The 24,007-nt window shown below is 36.6% G+C and overlaps 1 protein-coding gene across 1 annotated transcript in view; it reads left to right on the forward strand.

Moving 5' to 3' along the window:
- Trdn (triadin) overlaps positions 1-24,007 on the forward strand; it is a 218,044-nt gene that overhangs the window by 19,048 nt on the left and 174,989 nt on the right. Inside the window, exon 4 of the mRNA XM_035438755.1 lies at positions 4,328-4,516. Within this exon, the coding sequence (XP_035294646.1) occupies positions 4,328-4,516 (189 nt within the window). The remainder of the gene's footprint in view (positions 1-4,327; positions 4,517-24,007) is intronic.

Raw genomic sequence — 24,007 nt, forward strand, 5'->3', positions numbered from 1 at the left:
TTCTCTTCTAGAAGATACAGTGTGGCTGGATATATGTTGAGATCTTTGATCCATTTGTACTTAAATTTTGTGCATGGTGACAGATATGTAACTATCTGCAATCTTCTGCACTTCCGAATCCAGTTGTGCCAGCACCATTTGTTGAAGATGCTATCTTTCTTCCATTGTATAGATTTAGCGTCTTTGTCAAGTGTTCACAGGTGTGTGGGTTAATATCAGGGTTTTCAATTTGATTCCATTGGTCTATCTATTTTTGTGCCAATACCAAGCTGTTTTCAGAACTATGGCTCTATAATAGAGCTTGAAGTCAGGGATGGTGATGCCTCCAGAAGATCCTTTATTGTAAAGAGTTGTTTTGGCTATTCTGGTTTTTTCCATATAAATTTGAATATTGTTCTTTCAAGATCTGTGAAGAATTGTGTTGGGATTTTGATGGAGATTGCATTGAAACTGTAGGTTACTTTTGGCAAGATTGCCATTTTTATTATGTTGGAGATCTTTCCATTTTCTGGTATCTTCTTTAATTACTTTCTTTAAAGACTCAAGGTTCTTACTCTACATGCCTTTCCTGCTTTATTTGGTTAGTGTTACCCCAAGATATTTTATGTTGTTGCTATTGTAAAGGGTGATGTTTCTCTGATTTCTTTCTCAGCCCTCTTATCATCTGTATATAGTAGGGCTACTGTTTTTTTTGAGCTAATTTTTTATCCTGCTACTTGGCTGAAGGTGTTTATCAGCTGTAGGAGTTCCCTAGTAGAGTTTTTCAGGTTACTTATGTAGACTATATTAGCATCTGCAAATATTGAAATTTTGACTTCTTCCTTTCTAATTTGTATCCCCTTGATCTCCTTTTCTTGTCTTATTGCTCTAGCTAGAACTTCAAGTACAATATTGAAGAGATATGGAGAGATGGACAGCCTTGTCTCGTTCCTGATTTTAGAGGAATAGCTTTGAGTTTCTCTCCATTTAGTTTGATGCTTGGTGTATATTGCTTTTAACATGTTTTGATATGTTCCTCTTATTCCTGATCTCTCCAAGATCTTTATTTTGAAGGGATGTTGGATTTTGGCAAAGGGTTTTTCAGCATCTAGCAAGATGATCATGTGGTTTTTCTTTTTCAATTTGGTTATATGGTGGATTACATTGATGGATTTTCATATGTTGAACCATCCCTGCATTCCTGGGATAAAGCAAGTTGATCATGGTGGAGGATTTCTCTGAAGTGTTTTTGGATGTGATTTGCCAGTATTTTGTTGAATAATTTTGCATCGATGTTCATGAGGGATATTGGTCTGTAATTCTCTTTTTTCGTTGTGTCTTTGTGTGGCTTGTGTACCAAGGCAATTGTAGCCTCATAGAAAGAGCTTGGCAATGTTCCATCTGCTTCTATTGTGTGGAACAATTTGAGGAGTACTGGTATTATCTCTCCTTTGAATTTCTGGTAGAATTCTGCACTGAATTTGTAGTTGAATTTGACAAGTTTGAAATTTTTATCAATTTCTCTGGAGTTCCTTATTCTGTAAGTGAATTCCTTGAGGGCCTGGTCTATTTCATCAATTAGTAGGATCTGTTCCCAGCATTTTGTGCAAGTATTTTGCTATTTCTTACCATAGAAATGTGGGCCACCATCTCTGCTTCAAACTCTCATTAAAAATTTCCTTTCTCTCTTTCCTCATCAAATACTTTCTTTAGGCAGTAAGACAATCTTTCCACTGCGGCGCAACTATGCCACAAATGGAAGATTCTTTACTCTGCTGTAGAAGAGTCAGAAGTCTTGCCCAACCAAACCCATTCAAATGTTTAGTAAGCTATAAGCTTCAAGAACCATAATGCGCAAGTAAGTTACAGACAGCTTCTTTTTGGAGCTCTTAGGTTCCATGCAGCCTGCTTTCCTCAACTCTCTGCAGGAGAAGCTACCCTCTATGCCTACTTCACTGTGAGTAGTTACTTTCCCACTAATTGGCACACATAATAATCTCAGGCTGAGCGATTTCTTCAGGCTTTCAGCATCTATATTGCTTCCCCTGACCCCTTCTTTGCTGTTGTTAATTAGTGTTCCTGATTTTTGACCTTGGTTCTTGATTATCAGGGTTCACAACAGAAAATGAAAATCACTCAACATCAGTGAAATGTAGTCTTAGCTGTGTTTCTCCTTTGATACAGCGGTGGGTGTGGGTGGGGTGAGGGCGGAGAGATACTATGAGAAGCAGACAGAACACCAGATTCATTACCATTTCTGAAGAAGCTCCTCTTAACAGTGCCAATGTCTGCTTTTCAACTTTGGCAGGATTCCCCTCTTCCAGTACCTCTCTGCTTTCCTCTGTCATACTTTTTCAATAATTAATTCTTTAAATAAGTATAACTAGCTATTTAAAATTTAAATATTGATAATAGATTATTTTTTTTTCTGCTGATGAAATATTTGCCTTATTGCTGCAGCCTTCTAGAATCATTAACTTAACAATAGCAATGCCTTTACTGGTCCCATTTAAACGAACAGAAAATGTTATGTAAGCACCTCTCAACTTAAGCTATGAATAAAACCTGACCTCATTGCATCTTTCCTGTAGCTATTGACAGTCCTTTACAGTGTGATAAAAGTAGAATATTTTTATGAGCAAGAAATTATAAACAGTATTTTTCTACTCTGAAAATGAAAAAGGAAATAAAAAGAGCAATTTCCATTTCTAGTATTTCTAAGAGACTGGATTCAGTAACTGTTATAATGACTTCAGTCTTTGCTTGATTTTTCTTACAAGATTTCAAAAATGACAATATTTTAAGATACTTTAGTGTCAACAACCTAAAACCTTTGCTTGTGTCTCTTCTCTCTTTCCCCCTGAATCTCTATTTGTTTTGCTTTTTGCCTTTAAAGATTTAAACTTGGGGCTACCTTTCTTCTTGTTATATTTTACTGCTTAAAGGAATTATTCTATATTTCCAGTAAATTAAGCACTGCTAGAAAGCAGGTATTTTTGATAAGTGCAGAGCTTTTACTGTAATTGTTCAGAGCACTATGAGAGGAACATTATTCAGAGTAACACACATAAGATACTGTGATAGGACAAGATCAAAGAACAAAGAAAGGAGTATTTTCTATTTCCAGATAACAAAAAATCGATATCTCTTATGGTACTGGTATTTCATGAGATTTATTTTTAACAAATTCTGCATGTTAGCAAATACCAGAGAGTGCAAGTTACAATGGCTATGTGTAACGACAAACACCCAAATTTAGATAAAGCCAAGAAGATGATTTTGTTTGATTAACAGCTGAAATATGAGTATTTCTGAGATGTGAATTGAAGGCAAGATAATGATATTCATGAAAATTATTGAAGATCTAATTGAAAATGACTGCTTACTAAATGGCAACCAATGCAGAAATAATGATTAGGAAAACGGCTGTTCTATATTTGTAATTACCCATGGCAGGTTATGGGGGAGCTAATGTATTTAAATACTAATATTTTAAAATATTAGGTGAACTTTTTATATTTTGTTAACGGATGAAGTACTTTAGTAAAAAATGAGGCTTTAATTAATTTATTTTTATAAACTAAGGATAAACAACTGATACCAGACTTCATTCCCTGTCCTCTTCAGGCCAATCCTTTGTTTCTTATTCAGGCTCATGCTTAGTTCTCTGAAAAACACAACCACTCTTCAATGATTGTATATTGGGTGTTCCTAAAACATTTACTCCAGGAGACAGTCAGAGAATCACTGAACCCATGAGGAAATTACAGCATTAAAGAAAACCTTTTACTGTGATTATGTAAGGTGTTACCAAAATGGGGGACACTCATCAGTGGAACTGCCTGCAAGTTGTGCATGACACTTTAATGAGTCTGGGTTTAGTTGGCACATGTCACGATTTTTTTTTTCTAAAAATATTAACTTACCTGTGAACTTCTTGATTTCATTTTTTTAATAGCTGAGCGATAGTCCTTTATGTAAATGTACCACCTTTTTCCTATCTATTTAAATGTATGGACTACTAGGCTGCTTCTAACCTCTGACTATTATGAAAAGAGCAGTGATGAACATGGTGAGCAAGGATCTCTATAGTGCGATGTAGAGTTCTTGAGAGTGGTACAGATGGATCTTAAGGTAGGTATATTTCCAGCTTCTTGAAGGAACTGACACTCTGATTTCCACAGTAGCTGAAGAAGTTTGCACTCCCACCAGCAATGAATGAGTGTTTTCTTTTCCCCACACCCTCACCAGCATGAGCTGTCACTTGTTTCATTAATCTTGATTATTCTGACTGGTGTAAGATTTGCATTTCCCTGATGACTAAGGATGTTAACATTACTTTAACTAGCTGACAGTGAGAATGGGGAGGTCATGGTGGAGAAAAGGAAGGATAGTGTGATCCACCTATTTGTGTCCCTGCTTAGTGTGGTCACTGGGTGTTTTAGGCAGAAAGTGTTTTTAGGTAATGAGGTGCCTCCATATGTTGGTGAACTTCTCAAAGGGATGGTGAAGGAAGAAAAGCTGGTTCATCAACAAGGTTTGACTGAGTTCTCAGGGAATGGAGGTAGAGTTGGAAGACAGTCTCTTGTAAGTTGTCTGCTACAGGGCTGGGGATAGGACTAGGAGAATTGCCATTAAGGACAGTCAGGAGAGTAAAGATGACTTCCTTCCTTCCCAGGCCAGTGTAGACACTGGGTCTCAGGCAGACCATGTTTCTAAGTATCAGTAGTTGACATAAAAGAGTGGGAATGGGCAGGAAAGGGTGCTGAGGGGGACCACAGGAAGGAGGAACGTTGGGTGTGTTCATTGCAGTTTTATAGAGTCCCTTGGAATGCAGGCCTCTTCAAGTGGTGTCTGCTACAGAGATGAAACTGGAGAAATTGCAGTGGACCACAGGCAAGAGAGCAAAGGTGGTCTATCTGCTTCCCAGGTAGAGAATGCCTCCCAGAATTGGGGGCTGACACAAACAGGTAGGGGAGGAGGGAAAGCTGGGCTAACAGCCACAAGGGTCAGAGGAGCCCTCCCAGAATGCAGGTAGAGAGAGGAAATGGCCTGTGCAAGTGGTTACTTGCCACAGGGCTGGTTATAAATCTCCCATTAAGTCTTTAAATCATGTTTCATTGTGAGTATCTAGTTCATTTTTTCTTATCTCTCTATCTGCAATGCATAAGGACCATTTAAAATCTTTGAAAACTCTCCTCCATTGCTATGACAGATATGGTGGTTATTTGTTTTATAAGAGATCAAGAAAACTGTACTTATTAGTGATAACTGGGAAGTGACTATTTGCAAATTCTCTCTGGCTATAAGAATTGCTTTGTGGGAGACTTAACTATTGTTCCCAGGCTCCACAACAGAAAGAGAAAATTCAGTTTAGTCAACAAAGGAGTGAATGAACAGACTTTCTAACTTCCTTCACATGGAAATTGTGTTGGTTTGAATAGGAATGGCCCCTATAGACTCATGTGTTTGAATGCTTGTCCCATAGGGAGTGGCACTACTAGGTGGTGTGGTCTTGTTGGAGGAAGTGTGACATTTTGGGAGTGGGAGTGGATATCAAATATGCTCAAGTTATGCTGAGTGTGGCACGCAGTCTCTTGATGATGCCTGAAGATCAAGATGTAGAACTCTCTGCACCATCTTTAGCACCATGTCTGCCTGCATGCCTCCATGTTTCCTGCCATGATCATAATGGACTAAACCTCTGAAACTGAGCCAGCCCCAATTAAATGTTTTCCTATATAAGAGTTGCCATGGTCATCATGTCTCTTCAAAGCAATTAAACCCCAACTAAGGAAGAAATAAGCAATTAAATGAAAAATAACCACCATGTGTTTGGGACTCAGATTCTGACCAGGTCAGTAAAATGTATTCATTTTATTTGAACTGATAGATGGAGAGAACCAAAAAGTTGAGAAAATAAGATGAAATGTGGGGATTTTACTTATTCAGTGCTTATTCTTTGTAAAATGGTGCCCAGAAAAATGACCTTAGGCCCAGGGTTTATGCACAGCCTGAATTGAGCAATTAGCCCCCTGTACTGTCTCAGTCTGTTCAGCCTGATTCGAAGAAACATTTCACCTTTGAGTTTGGTGGATCTTCATGTTTTCAAAATGCCAAAGTTGGCAATTGAACTCCGAACTTTAGAACTGTCTCAAAAGTTCAGCCTCCTCTTTATTAAATGTACTATGCTTAGAATTTCATTTTGTAGCTGAGTATGGGTTTAGATAAAGTATCTAAACTGAGTATGGGTTTAGATAAAGTTTAGAAGAAACTGATTCAGATAAAGTAATTCCAAGAAGTAATTTTATGTATGGCTGTAAAATACATTTTAATTCACTCTACCTGTATATTAACTCCATTTGAAAAACAAGGATAAGGAGATAGCTCAGTTAGTACAGGGTTTGTCATCCACAGTCTGTGTAAAAAAACACATTAAAAACAAACCTGGGATTTTTAGCAGGTGTTTGTTGTTCCAGCACTAGAAGATAGGTGGGATGCCTACTAGCCATACCCATATGAGAACTTGTCCCCCCGAAAAAAACAAGAAAAGTAGTGCCTGAGGAAGGATAGCTAAGGTTTATCACTGTGCATATTAATGCATTTGCATGTACACCAGCACACACACACACACACACACACACACACACACACACACCACACACACACACACACACACACACACACACACACCACACACACACACACACACACACACACACACACACACACACACACACACACACACACACACACACACACACACACACACACACACACACACACACACACACACACACCAACACACACACACACACACACAGAGAGAGAGAGAGAGAGAGAGAGAGAGAGAGAGAGAGAGAGAGAGAGAGTCTCTTTTTCTTGAATGGGGAAAGTTAGTTCACTACAGTTGTACAGTTGATCTTACTGAATATCGAAGACTTTCATTACATAATAAAACGCATGTAACATGAAGCTGAGTGGATACAGCAGTTTTCTGCTGTGACTGTTCTCAAAACAACAGCAAAAAAAAATCAAAGAATGCTAAACAGCAAATTCAATTCAGAAATTTGAAAACATTAGACTTGTAGTCTTTACTGTAGCAAGACTCTAAGTATATATAGCTGACTCTCACAAATGGGAAACTAAAATAGTTATGGTGGTCCAGTTCAAGTCTGTGGATGTGCTAAAAAAGCCATGTGGGTGTACACATTAAAAAGATGTTTTTTTATAGCATGTAATTTTATGTCAATAATGTTGTGTAGAAAAGTAGAAAACAGGGAGCTTGATCAGTGATTAAGTGTACATGTGCTATTGCAGAGGACATGAGTTTGGTTGGGGGGAAGGGGAGCCTCACAACCACCAGTAACACAATCTCTTGGAGATCTGTCTGCCTCTCCTGGCCTCCACAGGCACTAAACTCATCTGCACACACACACTAAATTAAATAAAAATATTAAAAAGTAGAGAAGTAACAATTCATGGTTAGCATCTCTCAGCAGTAGATATAGATCACAGCCTTGAACCTGAACCATGGACATAAATGTTTCTTAAAGAAGATTTAATGTAACGATGAAGACTTTAAACTAATGAAAAATAAAATCTACATTGGGGAAAGCGTATAATAATAATCACTACAGAGTCTTATAAAATGGCAACAACACATGTCTATATTGTTTGTACTAATGACAGGCCAGATCTGTTCTAAGTACTAAGTATGGAAAGAATCACTTAATCTGGGCTTTCATGCTATGAGGCAGGTATGGTTTCTACTCTAATCATTCTGAACAGAGGATCAGAAAAGTTAAGATACTTGTCAAGAACACACAGCTAGAACAAATAATAACAGAGAATTGAGCTCCACCTCCTTGATCAAGAATTTTCCTTCAAGTCTTGTATGAGTTATTTTAGACAACAATAGCTGCTGTATAAGCAGATAAGAAGGATTCAGGAGCTTGCTGTAATAGACGATTACTCCTCACTCCCAGAAAACTCAGGATGTCTTTCCTTCCTGCAACACTTTAGAAGCAGGCTTCTTCTATCATGCAGTTCTGCAGCAATCTGCACGTGCACTCAAAGGTCACCATGCTCACCAGTGTTGGACCAGACAGTGAGAAGAACATGGCAGTATTTTATGGACAAGTCCTGGGAGTGGCATCACTTTCATTCACCTTCTCTTGGCTGGCACTCAGTCACATGACAAAGTTTAAAAGAAAGAGAAATTGGCAAATTTGTTCGGTGTGTGCCAGAAAAAAATAGATAATGTTTGGGGCACAATAATTTAGAACTTCTAAATAGCTGTTAGGAATTCTACATTTAACATTATACTGACAGTTTCTTTAAAAAAACAAACAAATACCATTTTTCTTTGTTTCAAAATCAGAGTCAAGAAACAAAACGTCTACAGATATCAATTATTCTGTTTTACCTTCAGAATCTATGAATTTCCATTTTAAAGCAGATAGCTCTGTGCAAATGAGAAGGAATCTCCACCTTGGAGTCAACACCAAAAAAAAAAAAAATTACATGGGGTTAAGACCATCTTCCATCTCACATGGTGCCCCTCCTTGATGTGATTACATTACTGATAAAAGCAAATGACAAGGCTTAATTTTGTATCTGGGTTGGGGGAGATGCATCTAGGTGTTTCACCAGGGCCTGCAAACTGAATCAATGTGTTTATCAACAAAACCAATGGTAAAACACAAATGTCAACCTATGTGAGTCAGAGAAATCAAATTAGCATGTTCATGGGGGAGGTGGTGATGTCCAAGAACTTACCTGTCACACATCAGCCCTGAATGCAGTACACAGTACTGAAAAGGTATTATAAAACAATAAACAAACAAAAGACCTTTTCTGACAATTATACCCTTGCAGTTTCTTTCTTTCTTTCTTTCTTTCTTTCTTTCTTTCTTTCTTTCTTTCTTTCTTTCTTTCTTTCTTTCTTTCTTTCCCTTCCTTCCTTCCTTCCTTCCTTCCTTCCTTCCTTTCTCTTCTTTCTTTCTTTCCTTCCTTCCTTCCTTTCTCTCTGTCTTTCTTTCTTGACTGTTAAAAGAAAAATAGAATTCTACATTTAAGCAGGTTCAGAGCCAGTGCTGCCACTCATCTCATTTTTATGAATCAAAGCCTCTCCGTTTCTCATAGCCTGTTTGTTTTTAAAATACACTGCTATAAATACATACGGAGAAAATCTATGTAAATAAAGGACGACAGCAACACAGAGAGTAAGAGACATCCTGTCAATGTTGCTGTTTCTCTCCACACTTCAGAATATTCCTTTGAGTCATCTGAGGCACAGTTTTATTTCATATTACAAAATCAGTTATTCTAACCAGGTTAGGTGAAAGGCAGAACCTACCCCCATATTAATCTGAAGAACTCTTCTCTGTGCCCATAAAATGATGGAATTTTTATTTCCTAGGTTATGAGATAAAACTCATGGTATCAGACCTTAATAAGGACTTATTAAATATTTGTACAGAGTTTTTGCATCATGCATGTCTTTTGCTTATTTTTTTGTGTTTTTTTATTTTAGATGATAGTATAATTACATTCCTTCCTCCCTTTTCTTTCCTACTTAACAACTCTTCCATGTGCCCCCTCTGCCTGTACTCTTTCAAATTCATGGCCCCCTTTTCTTTAATTATTGATATATATATATTATATATATATATATATAATATATATATATATTTGTTTTAAAGGCACTATTCCTCTTGCTCTCTGCATTCCCTAGTTGCCTATAGTTTTTTACGTAGCGTTGAGGCCTCTTGCCCTTTCTCCCTTCCACACCAGCATGCCTACTTTTGAGCTCATGTTTAGGTAGCCATGTTGATGAGAACTCATGGGTATAGCTTATCTGAAATTTTTAGGAGACACAGCCACAAAGGAAACTTTCTGTTTCTTACAATCTCTGGCTCTTACAATCGTTCACCCCCAAGCCCCTCTTTCCTGAGTAGATCCCTGTGCATTTGTGTGTTCAAAATGCAAAATGGGAATGTGTGGCTTTTGTATTAAAATATGTAAATGAGCCATGTCCTCCATGTCCAATATTCAGGCTGTCAGTTCACCAATTCATCTTTCTAAACTGTAGCTCATCTGTGTCTCTTTCCCTAATATAAGGGAAGGCAGGTGATTGTCATCATCTTACTCTGATCCTAGGGTTCAGAAACCAGAACCTGGTACCTTAGGGGCTCCACACCTGCCTCTAATTTTGTCACCCACTGTGACTGTTGCTCAACACAAAAATAACTCAAGTAGTCTTCATCTGCAAGGGAAAAAAAAGAAATTCTTAAAAAGGAAGCTTACTTGGAGAATTTCAACTACTCTGACATATCTCCAAGGGGGGACTAAAAAGGACTAAAAAGCTATTTTTCAAGTGATTAACATTGATTAATTCACAACTAAGATAACGATTTGCATAATTTTAGAATATGTAATTAACTCCAAGATTTGTCTGAGCACTTCAGATATAAAGAATAAGTTTTTAGAGGTTTTTCTCTTTCCTGAGTCAATTTACTATTTATACTCATACTTCATGTAGCTAACTGGCAGTGGCCTGAGCAACATTGGTTAAAGACAGAAGCTGGAGTTTGAAGGGTAACAGGCTTTGCTTTGCAGTCACATTAATCATAACCCTATCCTATCACCTACTACTTTAACTTGAATAATACCTTGATCTCTCCAAAATGTTCTCTTTCTCTACAAATTCAATCCCATCACTTGGGAGACAGAGGTCAGCCTAGTCTACATAGCAAGACTCAGTCTTGTCAGAGCTACAAAGTGAGACCTGAATCCCAAAGAGAAAACAGAACTGCAGAAAGGTCATAACTATTAAATGAAATAATGTAGGTTACTTTCTCAGACTATGATTACATAATTAATCAGATTCTGACACAATTACTCTCCTGATGATAATAACTTGCAATGAGTTTAACAATGCCTCTATGTAGATTTCAAAGACATGATAAATTCACACATACTTAGTATTTCATTCAGTAATGGAAATGGTGGGTAGAGGAAGTAAAGATGAGATAGGAAGGGAAACTCAAGATATTGCTTTCCAGATTGTGTTCTCATTTCACACAGGCATATGTGGAATCAGAGTGGTAATAATAGATATATTATGTAGAAAATGCCCTCAGTTGATAAATGGGAAGCATAGAGAATATGGCATAGCTGAGAAGTGGAAATTTCAGAACGAACTCCATGAAGAGCGTAACTTGAGTAGTAATCGGGTTCTTAACATGATAGCTTACATCTATTGGCTGTCTGCTTGTGGCAGGTCCAGGCTTAAAGAACTCTACCCGCTATGTGATTTGGGGATGTCTTAAAAAGTTAGAATATAAAAGTGGAAATAAAAATAGAAATGCCTCTATTTAGATAGGTAAGGAAGAGGTATCCATTTAGTTTAGGATCCCAAAACATGAGCTTTATTAGCTTCTTGCCATGTCTACTTCTGTATGGCTCTGTAATAGTTAGCAAAAGAAGACACAGTGTGTTTTCAAAGTCTGATAGAATCATTCCAAATTCTCACTGTACTCCAGGGAATGTTAAAATATAGGACATGTTTATTTCTATTTATTTGCCCATTTGTGCCTACTTTCCTCATTTCATAGCCCAGGTGACTATACTTTAGTGCTGAAAAAAGAAAATAATGTATTTATAAAGTGATAAATTATTATTAACAATAGTATCATCATTTTAATTATGCCAAATGAAAATTATAAAATATGACCCACACTCATAAAGAAAATAAATAAAAGTAGATTTCTCTATCAAATATGTCTGATTGTACAAACTTTCATCCACTACATATACTCCCCTCTCTTCAAGACAAAATAGCAGTGAGCCCTCATATATACAATACTCAATGAGCAGAGAAAGAAATCAAGGAAACAACACCCTTCACAATAGCCATAAATAATATAAAATATCTTTGTGTAACTTTGACCAAGTAAGTGAAAGACTCATGTGGCAAGAACCTCAAGTCTTTAAAGAGAGAAACTGGAGAAAATATCAGAAGATGAAAAGATTTCTTATGCTCATGGATTTGTGAGATTAACATAGCAGAATAGCCATCTTACCAAAAACAATCTACAGATTCAAAACAATCCCCATCAAAATTCCAACATAATTCCTGAGGTATCAATATCCATTATTTCAGGCTCTACTATAAAGCTACCGTAAGAAAAACCACATGGTATTTGCATAAAAGCACACAGGTTGATCAGTGGGTTTAAGTTGAAGACCCAGATGTAAATGCACACACCTATGGGCACCTGATTTTTGACAAAGAAGTCAAAATTATACAGTGGAAGAAACAACACATCTTCAACAAATGGTTCAAGTCTAACTGGATGTTGGCATGTATAAGGATACAAATAAATATATATCTATCACCCCACACAAAACCCAAGTCCAAATGGATCAAAGACCTCAACATAAAACCAGATAAAACCTCAAAATAAAACTGAACCAAATACAAGAGAAAATGGGGAATAGCCCTGAACACATTGACAGAGGAGAGGACTTCCTGAATAGAGCACTTATTAGTACAGACACTGAGATCAATAATTAACAAATTGGACTTTATGAGATTCAAAAGCTTCTGTGACGCCAAGGACAACCAATAGGACAAAATGGCAGTAAAAGATCTTCATCAAGCCCCATCTGACAGGGAGCTAATATCCAAAGTATATAAAGAACTTAAGAAACTAGAGTTTCAACAAATCAAATAATCCAATTTTAAAAACAGGTACAGATCTAAACAGAATTTTCAACAGGAGAATCTCAAATGGCTGATAAACACTTAAAGAAATATTCAGCAAACTTATCCATCAAGGAAATGCAAACTAAAATGACTCTGAGATTTTTTACACCTGTCAGAATGGCTAGGATAAAAAACACAAGAGACATATCAGGCTGGTGTGGATGTGGAGTAAGAACATTCCTCTATTGCTGGTGGGAGTACAAACTTGTGCAGACATTTTGGGAATCAATATGTGTTGCTGGAGGTTTTCTTTCCTGACAGGTCCCACTGCTGCTTCAGCCCCAAATAAACACACTGAGACTTATATTAATTAATAAACTGTTGGCTGATGGCTAGGGCTTCTTATTAGCTAGCTCCCTCTTAATTATTAACGCATAACTACTAATCTATGTATTTCTATATGGCTTAACTTACCAGAGAACACTTGGTGTGTCATTTCTTCCCAGTCTCTACATGGTGTCTCCTCATGGCGCCTGTATGCCTACCTTCCCAGAATTCTCATCTCCTAGTCCCATCCATCTTCCTGCCTCTATTGGCCAAACAGTGTTTTATTCATAAACCAATAAGCGAAACATATATACAGAAGGACGTCCCCCATCAAATATGGTGGTTTCTCAGAAAATTGGGAATTGGTATACCTCAAGAAAGACCTGGTGGCTATGGAATAATCCTTCCAGTGGATGGAGTCGGGGGCAGAGGAGAGAGGGGGGAGAGACTGGGAGCAGTCGAGGGAGGGGAAACTCTAGTTGGGATGTAAAAATAATAAGAATGAAAAAATATTTTCTCTTCAAATAATGGCATTTGGAGAACAAAACAAACATAAATTTCCTGAGCAAACAATATGTAAGAAATATAATCAACAATAGGACAATAATCACATTAAATAATAAGCAAAATATCTGAACACAGATTTTATTAAAAAAGATATTTAAATGCACAGCAAGTTTTCTTCAAAGTCTTTATCATAGAACTTCAAGTTAAATCATAGTGAAACACTCCTTTATAGTAGAATTAACCAGAGTAAAAAGATTTGACTTTAATAAATGTTGGAAAAAACCTGAAGCAACTGGAACTTCCATGCCCTGTTGGAAAGTGTGAAATACGACCACAAAAGGTAGACAACATCTTGGTTTCTTAGGAAGCTAATAATTAAACCTCCTATGCAAATGTGCCAATAAAATACTTGTGCCTGTATGTCCTTTGCAGATTTATTTGAAAATGACCCAAGTGTCCATAAAAATGAAAATACATAGCTGGGAGGTGGTGGCACATGCTTTTAATCCAAGCACTTGGGAGGCAGAGGCAGAGGCAGGCAGATCTCTGAGTTTGAGGCCAGCCTGTTTCATAGGGTAAGTGCCAGGACAGCCAGGGCTGTTACACAGAGAAACCCTTTCTCAAAAAAAAAAAAAAAACCCAAACAACAACAAAAAAGTAAATACCTAAAAAAATAAGGTGCATGTATTCTGAAATAGAACTGTAGTTGCATGTAATAAAACAAATGTATCTATTCTGCTGAGTAGAAAAAGAAGCACAGAAATGAAACTCATACAGAGGGACACATTACATAGTAGCATTTATATAAAATTCTATAAAATTTAAATTATAGTGACAAAATTCAAAGCAGTTCTTATCTGAAAATTTGGGGCTGGAGTGGGAGAAATAATGAAGATGTCTCTTTATTGGCAGTTATGAATTCATGGGTGCAACAATATGCCAAACCTCATTAAACTGTACATATTTGGCATGTGCAGTTTACTGATAAATTATTCTTTGACAATTATAGGAGAATACATCTTTTTTGAAAACTTGATTCATGCTTTGTTATCTAATTCTGTTTGTGAGTCAGAAGTTATGATTAATATTCCCATGATTTGTACTTGTTGTATAAATGAGAAAGCATGATGGAGATTCCTTCCTTTTTCTCCAATCCATAAGATTAGTTTTTCTCATGGCTTGTTAGGGATGGGTGGTTGGAGCAAAATAGAAGAGAAGGATATGACTTTATATAGTTCTTTGCTGAAAATCTAAAACTCGTCATCCATGGAAGAGGCCTGAGACAATTTTCTGTGACAAAATTAAAAAGCAATAAATAGAAATATAAAGGAGACTCTGGTAGCAGATAAGAAAAACCTTATGAAAGCCCCATTCTTTGGCTATATCTTTGAAAGTCATATAAAACCCATTCTGTGCTCCCTAAGTACCTGAGGTGATGTAGCAGAACTTTGTTATGAATCAATATTCAGGCATGCAGGAGCTGTGCACTAGACAATCCAGGTATCTCTACAGTATGCAATCCATGGCATCAGTAACTCAGTATTTCAAGAGCTTTAAATTTCTACTCAGCTATCACATTGATAGACAATCTCTTGATTAGGTTTCTAGACTTAGAAACCTTGTTGTCACATTGTTGAGCTACATGCCCATGACCTCTTGTAATATCCCAAGAGGTTTAGTGCTGATCCAGGGTTCACTGCTCACATATAGCAGTGGAAGAGAAAACTTAATTATAATATATTATGACTAAATAGGAAAAAATAAAAAAAGTATTTCTAATTTAGAAGAGAGTTCATATAAAAATGTAATAATCAAACCTAATTATATACAAGCTATATTTAAATATCCTGCCTAGCTACTTCAGCTATTTCTAACTGCTATTTTAAATGTCTTTTCAAAATGCTGACTGGGTAGATGTCTAGATCAGATAGACTTAACCAACTGATCAACTGAAATCAAACCATCTGATGGTGTCAGTCTTGGTCAGCATCACTGTAAGCAGATCCCTCTGTGAGGTAGACAGACCTCCCTTAGTTGGTTTCTGGTCACATTTCTCTGCCAAACTATTTTTCTACCTTCTGACTAATAGAAGTTATGACATTCATTGTTTTAGGAGTCCTTTTTCAGAACTATTAAACTTACCAAAAGAAAATGACACTTTCTCAAAAGTAGTTTTGGAATTCTAGACCAGAGCAATCAGGAAGAAGAAGTAAAAGACACTTAAATTGGAAGAAACTTCAATGTGACACCATCTGCAGAAGACATAAACTTGTGTATGAACCCACCAAAAGTCTGTAACTTTTAAGTGATTACAAATTAATTATATTAAAAATTAAATGAATATAGTACATTACAAAGTAAAAATAATTACATAAAATCGTAGCATCGCACATGCTACGCACATATTACCAGAAATATGAATCAAGAAGGAAACTAATTTGCAATAGCTCCAAAAAACTAGGAATAAATTTAACCAAGAAGTGATCTCCACAATGCAATATCTTCACAAAAAATATAAAATATTGACCAAAGAAATTAAAGAAGACTCCCAATATCAGAAAGCAATATGGTCAATGACAACTAGATTCAATATTGCTGAAATAAGCAGACTACATGAACCAACTTACAGATTCAGGCAAATCCCTATCAAACTACCACTAACAGTTTTCACAGAACTAGAAAAATATAAAAATGTCTATATAACTAAACAAAATTTTAAAAAGTCAAAGCTATGATAAGGTAGAGACAGTACAGGGGGAGTAACATTAAAACATACTGCAAAACTGAAGTAATTTGAATAGCAACACATTGGCATAAAACCAGACAGGAGCAGAACAGAAAACTGGAAAGTAGATCTACTGATCTATACAAAACTGATCTTTGACAAATGTGCTAAAGACATGCATGGATGTTCAGATGCAAGAAGTAAAACTAGATAGAAGGCCAGAGAGATGGCTCTTTGGGTAAACATACTTGCTGTCAAGCTTGATCTCCTGAGTTCCGTCCTAAGACCCACATTACAGAGACAAAAATGGATTCTACAAATCTCTCTCTCTCTCTCTCTCTTTCTCTCTCTCTCTCTCTCTCTCTCTCTCTCTCTCTCTCTCTCTCTCTCTCCCTGTGTGTGTGTGTGTGTGTGTGTGTGTGTGTGTGTCCCTGCTCTCTCACATGCACATACTCACATAATAGATAAATAAATAAAGGTAATTATGTCTTTAAAAATAGATTAACAAAAGAGAAATGGTATTGAAAGCTGCAAGAAAGAGGAGATATAATGTTGGGGGAGAGGAGGGCATGGTTAACCAAAATGGAGGATACACAAAAAAAAACAATATAGAAACTGGCTATTCTGTAATACAATTAAAAAATATAAAATAGTTGGGAGAGAAATTTGATGCATAGCTAGATAATGTCGCTCTAAGAGGTAGTAGGTTATGTATCCAAATCTCTAGTGTGTTTTGGAGGATGCCTCTATAAGCAGTTAGTCAAAGAGTCCCTAGCAATACCCCCAAATAATACAAGTTTTTGCCATTCCTCTTGGTTGTCCAACCGAACTGTATTATATGACCTTATTGCTGAAGATTGTCAGATGCAGAGAAATCAAACTGGAATTGACCTGGAAGCCTCCTGCCTGCTCATTAGCTTTCAGAGTATTAGAAAGTGCTATGTAGGCTCTTTGTTGGGGAAGGGGATATCACCAGTCTTACTCAGCTGTAAAAGCTACAAACATCCATATCATTCTGTCAGGCAAGATGTGCCCAGTTCTGTAGTAGTGACATGACTATTATAGCAGCAATCAACCATCCTCTGGTTGGATATGAGGTCCATTCCCCATAAAGAAATCCATGAATTGCACTACAAATTTGGTCAATAACTCATTTCTGCAGAGGTCATAGGCTCTAGTGTTTAACTTGCACAGTTGTTTAACTAGACTGACATGGAATTCTAAATGTCTCTATTTGTTCCCATAGATAAATGCTGCTACATCTTTAATTAGTGAAGCGTCTCTTTGTAGTAAAGGGCAGTGATTTTAGAGTTTATGCTCAATATGCTGAGAGTAAGTGATGGCTGATGGCTTAGCTCTATGCAATAGACTTATACAACCTGCTCTAGGCCTCAGCTAATACTGCAAAAGAGAAAACACGAGGAATATAAGAGCCAGAATATGGATAAAAGTGAGAACTACCATTCTCTAGATACAACACAACTATTGCTATCATAAACTCATAGCAGCTGAGGTTATTTGCACTGGGTCTGTACCAAACTTGTCCTCTGGAAAGACAGTCATGGGGATGTTCATGAAGCCCTATCCCTTATTGCTGAACTATTGGTTATGGTTAGATTTTTGGAGATGGAAAGTCATTGCTGTTAGACTGTTGAAGATAGGGAGTCATTGTCTTCAATTATGTACCTACTGGAGAGTCCACCATCAAGCCCCAATGGATAATTCCCAACTCTGGATCACAGAGAATGCTGAATAAACTTATTGGGACACATGCAAAATAAATAAAACAAAAAAGCATGCATGTGGGGAATAAATTTACAGAGAAGTAAGGGGCTAGTCAATGTGGGAGGGAGACAAGAGGGTGTAGGAATAAATTGAGTCACAATACAGTAGAGGGATGAAATTGTCAAAAGACAAAATTAATTAATAACAAGATAATATACAGTTCAAAAGGGTACAAGAAGAGATTTTGAAAGCTTTTAGCATAAAGAAATGATAGGATAATGGTGAATAATCTTTTCAATGAATGTCTTTATTCTCTTTACAAGATTCAAGAAGTTTAAAGAACTCAAAAACAAAGAGTCAAAGAAAAATAAATTACTGACTCAAAAAGTGGGCTTGGGAACTGAATAGAAACTTCTTAAAAGTAAAAGGAAAAAGGCTAACAATATCATAAAAATGTTCATCTTTTGCAGCAATTAAGGAAATGGAAATACATTTGAAAATAATTGTGCAGAATCCTCAAGATAGACTAAATCTACCATATGACCCAGGTGTACCACTCCTTGGCACATGCACCATGGACTTTGCATCCCACTCCACAGATACTTGCTCACCTGCGTTCATTGTTGCTCTGTTTACAATAGCTAGGAAAAGAAAACAACCTATATTTCTTTCAACTGACAAATGGATAATAAAAATGTGCTATGTATACACCTTGTGATAGTATTCAGCTGTAAATATAAATGAAATAATGAATTTTCTGGTAAATGAATGAGCCTGGAAAAGATCATATTGAGTAAAGTAACTCAAACTGAGAAAGACAGATGTTATAAGCTCTTTTTCCTTTAAAGAGCCTTGCCTCACATCTTCAGATGAGAGTCCATCCTGGAGTATCTATAGGAACCAGGAAAAAGAAGATTGATCAGTGTTGGGGTTGGAGTATGGGGTGGGGGTAGCACTAGAGAGAATAACAGGATTGAAGTGATCTGAAAGGGGATATGGACAAAAAAAATTCAGTATTCTAATTAGAGGAGAAGGGAGATAAATATAGAAGAGTGGGGCAAAATAAGAGTAAGGATGTCTGAAAAAGTCATGAGGAATCATGCTATCAGCTATCACCTGTAATACCTGTAAGTTGATGTAAATATACTTACAGTTTTGTTTTAAATGTAATTTCCCCATCTCTGCTGACAACACTCCCTTAAAAAGCCAGTGACATCTGACAAAGTCCTGAGTACCAGACATAGGAAGCCTTCTTTTCAGTTGCTGGTCAAGGTTATCCAAGAGAAACCCAAAACATTATAGGCTATTGCTATTGCACTTGAATGCCCCCCAAGATATGGAAGGTAAGTCCTTATTGCTGGTGAAGACATCCCTGGGACATCTGGGCTAGAATTGACCTGAATGCCATCTCCTTGAGGTCTAGCTTTCATGATACTAGAAGGCACCGTGAAGCTTCCAAAAGAGGGAAGCAACCAATAGTCCAACCCAGCTTTGACACCTAAAAACCACAACAACATCAGTCATAGCAAAATAATCCTAAGTCTTAGTAGAGACTTACAAACCTTGGAGGTAACTAGAAATATCTAAGTTGGACTTAAGACCTGCTCAATCAGACAGAAATTGTACCTGGTACTGGAAACCTAGCCAGTTACTTAGGTTATGAGTCATGAGTCTTGCAGGAGAATCTGTGACCATCATTTTACTTAACCAGTGTAATTCCTAATAATATTCTAAATATCTGTCCTTACATCCAGAGATATCTGTAAACTTCATGCTTTATCAAGGAAACTTCTCTTTACAGCAAAGACTATAAAAGAAAACTCATAACTGATGTGCTTATCTAATTATTCTTTATCAATAAAAAATCAGGAGTCATATATCAAGGTAAGAATCTGAATGATCAGAGAAGCTTTGGAGAAGCCACCAGTGACCTCCTATCTCTTTTGTTCCTCTTTCCAAAAAGGCTGAGATCCTCTCTCACCCCCACTTACTACTTCCTGTCTCCTACCTGTCCTCAGTCCTCCAAAGCCTCCATGGTAAATTTTGGTCAGTTAGTGGCTAGCTTTGCCCTCTGACTCAAAGTGAACTTTATTGTTAGAATGTGATAAAAATATCACATAACACACAATCAATTAAAATATAGCACCAGTCACAACTAATACATTTATAGCACATGTACTGACCCAAGGCTGGGAGATCATTGCAAAATAAAAAGTTGGAAAGATTTTAACTCTCAGAACAACCAAGAGTTTATTGTGTGACTGTGTCTCCTAGGATGACAGACAGCCTATATCCATGAAGTCTCTCTAATATGGCTCCCTAAACATGACCTGAAAAAAGACATGGGCCTACTAATTCTCTGTCATTGCACTGAACTGAGAAGGAATATCTAGAGGTAGAGCAACCTCTGGAGTTGCTCTTCTTTGTTATTGACATTTCCACCTTGAACAACTTTTTGCATCTTGGTAACTCAATCTCTCATATATAAAGCACATCATAAGAAAAGTTTGTTTTTCATCTCTTAACATATATTATGCACATCAAGAATCATGTCTAAAATAAAACAAGTACTCACAAATAATTGCTGTTATTATTTCTCATGTACTTTTTGTAGCCTTGAGCCAGCAATTAGCAGCCCCTTGGAAGGTCTATGATATCCTATTTAAATTCTTTATAATAGAACCATTGGCATAGACAGAGGATACTAAGCATCCAACCATTCTGTGACCCAGCATCATCATTTATTCATTGAGGGAAAAGAGAAACAAAACAGACTCAGAGAAAACAGTTTGTGGTGGTGCAGAAGCTACCCTTCTTGATTGTTTGCTGCTCGGTATTCCTTGTTGTACCATGATGTCAAAAGTATAGTTTAAAAACAAAGAAAAAAAGGAACATGGAGTTCCACGTGACAATACTTCAAGTGTGGGGTAGGAGGCATATGTGCCATGTATGTGTTTTTAGCACAAAACACTAGCCCTGGAGGTGAATAACTCTGCTTCTCCTGCATTTTCTATAATCTGTCTGGCCTATAAATCCTTCTTCTGAATATATGCTAAATTTTCAACATCTCATTATCATTGTTGATGGACCTCTGGCCCATTCCTCCCTTTCTCCCCTTGTACTTCAATAGTGTCCTTGAGTTGAGCTTCATTTTTAACATAGCTGCATGAAAGCTCTTTCTGAAGTGTAAATTATGTCACTTCCCTACCGTTTGAAAGCTCCAGGGGCCAGCAGCTACTAGCTACCAAAAGTCTCAATTGTGAAATGCTCTCTACCCAGACAAAGACTTTGGCACTTGCCAATTTTCCTTGGAAATCTCTCCCCACAAATCTGGGCACAGGCAGAATTTCACCTTCTCATCTGGATTACAAATCATCAGAGCATGAATTGGCATCCTCTGCAATTACTTATCTTAGCCATAATACTTTGCAATACCCAATGACATCTCATTTCTTTATTATTTCTAAATTCATCTGTTCTAGTCCCTTCAATGAATCTGGCTGATTGGAAAGAAGGCTGAGACTGCTGTATCCCATTATGCCCAACACCAAGGAACCACGTGAAGTTTTGAAGCCCAACAGTCCCAACATCAGATCTGGTAGTCTGGTATAGGCCTCTCTCACTGTTAGTAGGATGGCATCATTGGCAGCCAGCAGCTTTATGCATCTTTTGCCCTTTTAAATAATTTTATTTTAATGATTACTGTAACACAAAATGCTGTATCTCTTGTAACAAGGAAAAGAAAATATTATGATATTTTTATAAATGTTATATAAAAATCTATAACACAGAGCAGAACATAGTGATTCTGACTCTGACCTACTAGGCTACTACCTCTGTTTTTGACTAAAGCTATATAACACACACTATTCCATTGAAATAAATATCATGAAGCCAATCTTAGGATTATAATGCAAAATCTGTTAATGGATACTACCTTTCTCTCAAAATATGCTTGTTGCCTCCATATCAATTATTGGCAAATCTCCTTATTTCTCTAAGGGAAGATGGAAATGTTCATGTTTGCCATATATTTTTTACACATTCACACACATATATATTCTGTTATAATTGACAAAAATGAGACAGTATATGTATATATTATATACTTTTATATGTGAGCATATGTAATTGAAATTAGCAAACTAGTACATAAATTTTCTACTTTTATATCATACACTGAAACACTTTTATATGTTACTAAGTCACTTATCTTAGGCCAATGGTTCTCAAAATGTCGGTTATGACCCCATTGGGGATTGTATATAATATATATTACAATTCATAACAGTGGCAAAATTACAGTAGTGAAGTAGAAAAGTATAATTTTATGGTTGGGGATCACCACAATGTGATGAACTGTATTGAAGGGTTGTAGCATCAGAAAAGTTGAGAACCACAATTGAAGCAAGCACAGATTAAATTGTGTTATTTGTTTCATTAAAAAATATTTGTAAATATATTTGTAGTCACTTGACATTTCAAAGCAGTTAGTTCTTCTAACCTATGAAGGAACACTAGGTCTTTACATCAAATATTTCTAGTTTATGAATATCAATCTCTGATATATAGATCTACCAATTTTATAGGATATAAATTGTACTCTAAACTCTAATTGCTACAAAATGGCTGAATCAAGCAGCCAGAAAGTCACAGAGCAAGTGCATGAAAGTAACAGAATATAGTTACTTATATTTCAAGTGAAATATACACTCATTTCAAGTGAAAGTTGGAGAAGTTTGGATCTCACTGAAGTGTTAAATTAGAACTCAACTATTGGCTGTATAAAAGTAAGTCAGATTGTGTGGAGGAAAATTCACTGTTAGGAAAAAAGAAATTCTCTTCAGAGAGATTACAGAAGACCAATGAGAGGAAATTGATTGATGGGAAAGCAGCTGTATTTGCCATCTGCACTCTCACAAGAGACAACCCTGAGCAGTACAACCACAACAGATTTCCACCTCTCAGTTGTGAACACAAGAAAAGAAAGCGTGCTTCTGTAGTTGGTCTATTTGCATCATTCTCTCTGACTTGAAAGAGAAGATTCTGTGAAAGAGACATAACACGTTTGTGCAACTTAGTAAAAAGAGAAAAGGATGCCGAGGGGCAGAGAACGTCTTCTGCAAATACACACTGCTGTCAGCAGGAAGGAGTAGAGGGACATTCAATAACAATGATTGTGCAATTAAAAATACAGTTATTAGAATGAGGCGATGTAAGATGGATATCCCAGCAGCAATATGAAGAAAGCACAAGAGTACACAATTTGCTTCCAGATGGAAGAATAGTTATTTGTTATGCAAATATAACATTTAATAGGCTTGTGAGTTGAACTGTAGAATTGATTAGAATTAAAAGAAAATAGATGATATTACTAGGTAGTCTGGTGTGGTCAGATTTTTCTTCTTATCACAGGCAGAAATAATGTCACATTTTTCACATGGATGCTGAATTAGGGGTTGAAATGAAGTTTCCCCCTTTGGTTAGGAGCAGGAAACTAACACAATTCTACATTATGCCTTTGGTCAAAATGCAGAAGAAGAAAAGATGCTTTCTAATGTGATCATTCAAGTGTGATGGGAATAAAAACAAATGGTGACTTCCAATATCAAAGATTCTCTCTTAATTATCCAGAATAGCCTCAAGTCAGAGAAAGAGAGGGGGCGATTTGATAGGAAATGAAGAAACTTTTATGAGCAGGTCCAGTGTGAGCTGTGGGTGGAGATTTAGAATTTTATAGACCAGAAAAAGCTGGAGGTTAGGAAATGAACTTCCAAAGAATACTAAAAGCCCACATGGAACAGTTTTGATTTGAGCTTTTGTATTGCTTTGCTCACAATGCACCACATAGATGCCATGTATGCAAATATTATAAATGCTCATTTCCATATATGCCATTTATCATCACAAATATCTTTGAATTGAACTATTAGTGTCATGTCTCAGGAAAAAAAAAAAACCCAAGGATTTAGTGAAATGGAAGCTATTTTCTGAATTGGATGTTGACAAGTGACAGGATAATGGTTAAA

Source organism: Cricetulus griseus, chromosome 2 (genome assembly GCF_003668045.3).
Source record: "Cricetulus griseus strain 17A/GY chromosome 2, alternate assembly CriGri-PICRH-1.0, whole genome shotgun sequence".
Classification (NCBI taxonomy): Eukaryota; Metazoa; Chordata; class Mammalia; order Rodentia; family Cricetidae; genus Cricetulus; species Cricetulus griseus.